The sequence below is a fragment of the Grus americana genome, chromosome Z (genome assembly GCF_028858705.1).
Source record: "Grus americana isolate bGruAme1 chromosome Z, bGruAme1.mat, whole genome shotgun sequence".
In the NCBI taxonomy this organism is placed as follows: Eukaryota; Metazoa; Chordata; class Aves; order Gruiformes; family Gruidae; genus Grus; species Grus americana.
In genome coordinates this window covers 9,850,008-9,858,004 of record NC_072891.1, presented here as the reverse complement: position 1 = coordinate 9,858,004, position 7,997 = coordinate 9,850,008, and the positions used below count along the sequence as shown (strand labels likewise).

The window sequence follows — 7,997 nt, the reverse complement described above, 5'->3', positions numbered from 1 at the left end:
GTAGTTCCGCCGGCGCGCAGTGCCCCCGTCAGCCCGCGCTCGGAGGACTACGACTCCCAGCATGCCTCTCTCTTCCGCGTGCCGGCAGCCCCCGGCAGTGGCAGGGCGAAAGCCGGCGCGGGCAGCCAATGGGAGGCGAGCGGTGGGGGGGCGGTGGGGGGCACTCTGGGAGTGGCGGTTGTTTCAAGATGGCGGAGGTGGCCGCCGGGCCGGGCGGAGGCGTTTACTGGAGCCGGGACAGTATCCTTCTGTAGGGTGGGGGCAGCTCGCGGGGGGGCGCAGCGGGGTTTCCGCACCGGGGTTGTGCCGAGGCGGTGAGGCCTGGGCGGTCTGCCTGTCGGCGGGGGGTCCGGGGCGGGGGTCCGTGGCCCGGGGGGGGCTGTGTGGAGGGGAGCAGGGCGGGAAGGTGCTGGCGGGGAAGGCTGTGAGCTGTGGGGAAGCTGAGGCAGGGGCTTGGCCTGTCTGGGCAGGCGACGGGAGCGTCTGCGTTGGGGTTTTGGTGTTGATAAGGCTGGAGCCTGTGGGGGCTGTGGGATGATTGGGGTTTTGTGGCCATGGCACGGGAGGTCTGGGGTCTCCTCTCGCGAGTCTGGGAAGTTCGGCCTGGGGAGAGCGGTTGAATGTGTGCCTGTGCGCAGGGAGTGCGAGTTATGTGGGATTTAAAAGCAAAGGTGGCCTGGAAGAGGAGGGAGGGTTGAGTGTCTGCTTTCTGTGTGACTTAGTGATGAAGTCCTGGGGATGGTATATATGTAGGAAGTGGGGGAACTGAGTTCAGCTTATGGAAACTTGCAAGGGGCTCAACAGAGAGAAACTGATGCTAGAGGTTCAGGCAGCAAGGAAGGATGTGTCTTTTGTGACTGGTGTGTAAGCCTGACTACAAGCATAACATTTAGGGTGAGCCTGTGGAGGCTGGAGGGCTCTATCTGTGAGGGACAAGTAGGAGACTGTGATGGCTTTGTCTGCAGAAGACATGCAAGCTCCAGCTGTGGGAGAATACGTGGGGCTGGACACGTAGATGGAGTAGGTGGTGGCTGTCATGTTAGGTATTCAGTCTGTAAAAGCCTGCCTAGAGAGAGATGTGCTTATGTGGTTCAGAGAACCAGAAGGACTTGGCATTGATATTTGGGCTCATGTCACTGATTTAGAGGTTCAGCTACTTGAAGACATTGGGGTGGAACTGGCAGTCTGGTCTGGTGGAAATTTAGGAGCTGACAATTTAGCTGTAGGTATGAGGGACTTCAGGCATTGCTTTTGCTCACACTGAGAGTGGGATTCCAGCATCAGCTAGAAGTGATTGAAAAGAGGGAGTATGTGTATGTGCTCTTGTATTTATGTTTGAACACACACCCACTGGAAAACAATGTGCAAATGAAACGTGCCAACCATCTAATGGACTGTTTAGGCAGCACATTGTTATGATTTCTCATTTGTGGGGGAAAAAAGTAATCGCTTGCAACTTTCTCAGTGACGTGATAGGGTGAAGATTGGTAGTTGCATATCAGATTTGTTGCCACACTGTCACTACTCTGTTCAGTTGTGAAAGTGTTGATGCAGTTACAATTACAGGTTGGATGGGGCTTTGGGCAACCTGGTCTAGTGGAGGGTGTCCCTGCCCATGGCAGGGGGGTTGGAACTAGATGGTCTTTGAGGTCCCTTCCAACCCAAACCATTCTGTGATTCTATGGACTATGTTGGACCTGTTTATGAATCAGCTCCTGAGTCACTGCAATTTTCCGTCCAGCTGATAAAGGTAACCTTATTTAACTTTGTTTTATTCTAATACACTAGGCTGCAAACCTTCATGGGAGAGTGGTTCTGGTAGCTGGGGGGAGTAACAGCAACAGCTTTGACTAATTTTTTCATCCTGCTACAAGGTATCTGTCCACAACAGTGCCAATACTGGAGGCAAACTTCAAAAGCCAAACATTGTTTAGGCAAATCTGTTTTATTTCTTATAGCCATGTGTTGACACATAGATTAACCTTATGTCAGTTGAGAAAGCAAATGCCTCTGCTGAAGCTTCTTGCTTCCAATAGTACTTGAAGGTACTGTCCTCAGTATCTTGCAGATTGCTGTCGTAGTTGTGCTGACACAGCTTCTTGGGCTGGGCTGTGATCCACACTTGGACTTTTGATCTGCCTTGGTGCTTTTTGGAAAGAGGGGACACATTGCTTTAGTATCAGAGTTTATTCACCTCCTCACCTGGTTCGTGGCATGACCCCACAATGTGTCGTGACAGCTAGAGGTAGCAGGCTGCAGCTTACAGTCGAGAAGAAAAGCGCTTTCAGCTTTTGTAGAGAGAGATGACTTTGACAGTAGTACTAAGTGAACATATTCTCAAACTGGTGTGAGACTGATGAGTGATAATTGTTTACAAGTGATTAAGTGGATCAACAAGATCGCAAGTGAGCCTGTGATCAAGCTTTTCCAGTGTGCCAAGTACCAGTTGTTGGTGGATAGTGGGTATTGACTGAATTTGAAGTTGCTGTCCACAGGGGGAAGCTTCTAGGCTGCTGCTAATTTTCTTCACTGTGTGGTAATTTATTAAATTAAGTTTTTGAGATGATACTATCAAAACAAAATTTTAGTTAAGGCAAGAGTTTGTATAGGTTAATCGAAATATTTTCACAGTTGAACTTTATTGTATGAAGACAGCCACAAAACCTTAAATACATTTATCTGTAAATAGTACAGAAATTAGGTAATTGAGTTAATTGGCCAGTCTTAAAAGGTTGAGGAAAGTAAAGGGGTAGGAAAAAAAAGATAGTGCAGCAGAATTTTGTGCCCTATGATTTTGTTTTTCACTTCAGTATAACGTTAGTTACTTATGTGGGAATAAAAATCTTTACGTTCAGCTAAATGAAACTGTTCCTTTAAGGAAGACACCATAGTTTACACCCTTCCCTGAACTGCGTTGAGTTCTATTTTTAGTGACTTCCAGGAGGTGAGGATTCAGGTTCAGTGACTGCTAACATAGCACAAATAATATGGTGCCTGATCTTTTGTGATTTTTAAGAGTCTTCTGCAGTCAAGTAATTTAATAGTTTAAAGCCCTGGCTAATTTAAAAGGTTTTGAAACAGGTTTGGTTTTTTTCCTGTATGTTTTTGTTTTGGTTTTTTTTTTTTTAAACTACTTCAGAACAAATCTTGTTCCTCTTAAAGAAAATCAGTCCTCAGGATTTCATCTGTTACTCATCATGTGATGATCAGATGACAGTGACCAACTTCCTTTGAAACCTTTTGCATTTATCCTCATTTGTGTTTCTTAGCATATATTGTACAAATTGTATTTCATTGCAGTATGAATATACACTATTCTGTAATTTGTCTTTCCTATGTATCAAGAGGTTCCTTATATAATAATAACCTGCTCTAGTTTAAATAAATATTATTACTTAATTATCTTAGTAATTGCACTTGCAACTGGGACTCGTCCCTGGGATCTTTTGTGAAGGTGACCTCTAAGATAATCTTTACAGGCTGAAAGTTAGTGCACGTTGAAAAAGGAGTAACGCTTTCTGTTTTAGCAATCTGTGTGTTGTTTGTTTTTTCTAGTCAAGTTGGGGGTTTTTGTTTGGTTTTGGTGCTCTCAAAGTGTTGCCAGTTTTTCTTATCAACAGCCTTTTAAAATTAAGAGCCAAAATACTTATTTTTATAGTTTAAAGGACCAAGCTTCTTCTCTTTTTGTTTATTACCTTTAACAAAGCCACATACAGTTTCTGATGAAGAACAGCCAGTGGTATCTGTTTCAGGTATGACCTTCTAATAGCTTTAAACAAACGTTTTTCCTGTGAATGCTGAACTTTGCAGTGTCTTTTCAGGTATGTTGTTTGTGTACTTAAGTGTGTAAGGTAGACTTACCACAAGTTGTAACGAGACATGCAGTATTATAGCAGAGGATTTATGCTCTGCTGCTTAGATAAGCATACAGTATAAGATGAACAGTTTCAGGGGAGTTGTTTCTATTGCAGGTACAGCATAGAATCATAGAATGATTTGGGTTGGAAGGGACCTCAAAGATCATCTAGTTCCAACCCCCCTGCTGCGGGCAGGGACACCCTCCACTAGACCACGTTGCCCAAAGCCCCATCTAGCCTGGTCTTAAATATGTCCAGGGATGGGGCCTCCACAACCTCTCTGGGCAACCTGTTCCAGTGCCTCACCACTCTCACAGTGAAGAATTTCTTTCTAACATCAAATCTAAATCGACCCTCCTTCAGCTTAAACCCATTACCCCTTGTCCTGTCACTACACTCCCTGATAAACAGTCCCTCTCCAGCTTTCCTGTAGGCCCCTTCAGGTACTGGTCAGTTGCAATTAGATCTCCCTGGAGCCTTCTTTTCTCCAGGCTGAACAACCCCAACTCTCTCAGGTGTCCTCACAGGAGAGGTGCTCCAGCCCTCTGATCAGCTTCGTGGCCTCCTCTGGACTCTCTCCAACAGCTCAATGTCTCTCCTGTACTCGGGCTCCCAGAGCATAGTTTTATCCAATCTATATGGCAAGCTGAAGTTTTAATGTGGTCTCTAAAGAATGTTGAAGCATTAGAGATGTTCAGGTCTATTGCAAATTTTGAAGAAAACAATTAAAATGAAGATTCATTGTCTAGTGGAGGGTGTCCCTGCCCTCAGCAGGGGAGTTGGAACTAGATGATCTTTAAGGTCCCTTCCAACTGAAACCATTCTATGATAAATAAAAAATAATTAAAAAAAGTTTATTAGTTCTCTTGACCTTGATTTACTGAATGCATGCTTGTGTACATCCCTGGGGGAAAAATGGGTGTTCTTAGTACCCCTTCAGAATTTTCTAACTGTTTTCAAACACAGCTTTTATAATGACACCAGGTCCTGAAAACATATCTGGGGATGATTAACTCTGATAAAATTGTGCATATGTCCAGCAGTTATAAATTTTGAGGAATCCTACTCTGTAGGTTTGGAGTAGCATGGTTACTGTTACCTTTCAAAACTACTGGCCAAACAGCTCTATTAAAAATCTGTGTGTGTGTTTCATAGCTAGCATAGTTCAAGCCAGGTAATGTCAGATCGCTATACTCTGTGCCCTGGAAAGAAAGCAGTGATCCTAAGTGATGGAAAAGGATTCGCTCTGGGAAGTATTCTTCCACTTTGTGGAAGAGAATTTCAGAAATTATTTTCCCTTGCGTACAAGCATGGAGTTGTTAAAGCCCATAATTTAGTTCTTTCATTTGAATTGCCGGCACACCTCTGAAATTCATTACCCAAATAAATGTAATCTGTCTGCTAGTATAAAATTGATATTTTTTGTTCAAAACTTTTTGCGCCTCTGAACAGTCAAAGCTCAAACCTTGAGGAGGTACCAAGAAGCTGTTGGCTTTCATCTGGCCCTGGGAGGTTTTAGTGTCAGTGTTAGCACTTTATAATTGCAGCATTAGGATTTTCAGTGCTTTAATGTTGTTACTGTTGGTAGGGGTGAACTAATTATGGCAGGAAACTTTTTACAGATAATCTGGAGTGTGCACTGCAGTGTAACCTTAATCATATGCCTGGTCCTGCAAGGAACAAACAGTTAGCCTTAGCAATCAGTAGGATGGCTGTATAACAGAAAAGAGTTATATTTTATCATATGAGTGGTACTTTTAACAGTATTACTGCTGCTTCGTTCCTCATTGTCTTTAAGCGTCAAAGCAGAAACTCAGTTTTATGCTTTTGCATCTTAAACGTACGTTTTTGCATTGAACCTCAGTCAGAAGACAGCATGTGCGTTTCAGAATTTACTTTGATGTTCATTGTGGCTGGGTGCACTTCAGTGCCGTGCACCTCTTTTTCTGCTGATCTTTCATCTTAATAAAATTTCGTATGGAGTGAGAGGCTGGGGGTAACTGCAAACATACCCAAAATGCTTACTCTTTTCAAAAAGAGCTGCTAAGGCAAGTATGCCTTTGTGGAAGTCCTGTTGTAGGAGGCAGGAGAAGGGTCCCTTTTGGCTTTATAATCTGCATGTTCTGCTTGTGTTTCATCTACAGGAGTGTCCACAAAAGGAAATTTAAGAACAAGCTATTTGCCAAAATGTCAAAGAAGTAAAACTGAGCTAAAGGTGCCTGTAGCTGTTGCTTCTGTTTCCATGGATCCTGTTAGAAGCACAGGAGACCTCACAGGGCAGCAGGTAAGTAAAGGCAAATTCTTCTTGCTCTTAAGAGTGCACATAGTAGAAAAATAGCAGGAAGTCTTTAAAAATATTTTAAAATTTTCAATCTAGAGTACTATTATTTTTGCAATCTTTTACCCTTTTTGCGCACTTAAATGGTGGCTTCCTGGCAAAAATTACTTTTCCACTGATATCACTTGCCCACCTAAAGAGAACAAAGCCTGAACATGCTAATTAATGGAAGTAGTATGTAACCGCAGCTATGTGAAACGTATTATATATATTTCTATGTGTGTGTACAGAGAGAAAGTTAAGTGTAGGTTTGGGTAGCCCCTAATCTGTACGTTACTAGCCAAACATGCAAGATGATGTGTTTCGGTCTATTCAGTTTCATTGCTCTAGTCATATCACTTAGAAACAAGGCTTGTAAAATTCTTTTCAGAGACATTTTTGCTGCGGCTGCTCATGTTGGTAGGGTAAAATCACTTTCTGCTTTTGATAGTACAAGTTACAAATGCATCTGAGTAGTAGCTTTGTCAGTTGACGTTATCTTTGGTGCTGCTTCAAATTGTCTGGTCTACTCCTGTGAGAATAGGTGACACTTTTCCTACAGTTTATTGCATTAGAAATTTCAAAGCAGCGGGCTTTCCTTTGGAAGGTTATTCTGTGTTCTAATAGGTCTTGTGGTATTCAGAAATCTGTTAAGAGATGCTATTTTTCTAACATGATTTGTATAGTACTGTGACTATGTAAGTCATTTGAGTACTGTTACGTCTCTTGCCTAGTAGTCATCTTGGGCAAGTCTGTAAGTCACTAGGGTTTGATATTTTCCCACTTACAGGCAGGATTGAAAACTTTTGAGTGCTTCTGAATCACTGTTGTATTATCATGCAGTTAAATGTTCTTTGTCTGGGCTAAGATGTCCTTCTCTGTCTTCTGTGTGCTGAGTAAATGCAATGTGCCTCACGTGCATGTTCAAAACCCTGTTGTGAAGAAACATCACTGAATTCTCATTGCTTGGACAATGTCATTGCCCTTCAAATCCTTCAGCATCACACTCTAATAACTAGTATTCATTTTCAGAGCCCGTCCTGGACTTGTCCCTTTCCATTTCTCTCTTTATCAGTACTTGTTTTTAGGAGGCTGGTATGTACCTCCATTTTACAAATGATGCTGTTAAGTGACATGCAGAGACATTTCATAAAAAGCCCCCAGTATGCAGAGTCTTTATGTAGAAGCATCTCTTCATAAGTATCTACAAGCCTGCTGCCTCATAGGTGTCTTCATATGTCGCTCTAAAATCTGTTTTTTGTGTTGCGTGTTGTTTACATTCCTTTGCATTGTTTGGAGTACTTTTTCCCTGTAAGAGCTGCTGGCGTAGAAACGGGCTTTGTTCTTTTTATACAATGCCTAATACACCAAATCTTGATTTAAAGCTCAAATGTGCTTTAATATTGACAATAAAATGGGTTCAAAGCTTTTTTCCTTTTCTTTTTTTAACCTCCTGTTTTTCTCTTACCTTGCCAAATCCTCATGGAAACTTTGTGCTCCAACTTTGAAGATAACCTCTGAATTACTTGAAACAAACAGAACAGTACGTTTTGCTTGTTATGGAAGAAGAAGGTTTCATAAAGTTTTTTGGCAAGGAGTTTTCATCACCAACAAAACTGACTTTCTTCAAGGTGTTGTGTACATGTTTAGGGAGGGCTGATCACTTTAACATACTTTACACTGTTGTACTGGTATGTAGCTCACCATTATGATTTACCAGAATCCTCTTTTGAAGAGAATGGATTGAGTTTTGCTCTACTAGGAATCTTGGCAAAACTGATTTACCTTTTCTTCGTTCAGATAGACTTGAGTACCACAAAGGT

The 7,997-nt window shown here is 42.5% G+C and overlaps 1 protein-coding gene across 6 annotated transcripts in view; it reads left to right on the top strand.

Moving 5' to 3' along the window:
- KIAA1328 (KIAA1328 ortholog) overlaps positions 1-7,997 on the top strand; it is a 180,218-nt gene that overhangs the window by 478 nt on the left and 171,743 nt on the right. For 2 of the 6 annotated variants that reach the window (XR_008574656.1, XM_054809789.1), the window contains exons 1-3: positions 129-240; positions 3,717-3,752; positions 6,002-6,141. Coding sequence is in view for 4 of the 6 variants with exons in the window: in XM_054809789.1 (XP_054665764.1) it covers positions 129-240; positions 3,717-3,752; positions 6,002-6,141 (288 nt within the window). In the remaining 2 variants the exon portion in view is untranslated. Of the gene's footprint in view, positions 1-128; positions 241-589; positions 1,751-3,716; positions 3,822-6,001; positions 6,142-7,997 lie in introns of those variants that run through there. The other 4 variants (XM_054809793.1, XM_054809791.1, XM_054809792.1 and 1 more) reach the window with 4 other exon arrangements.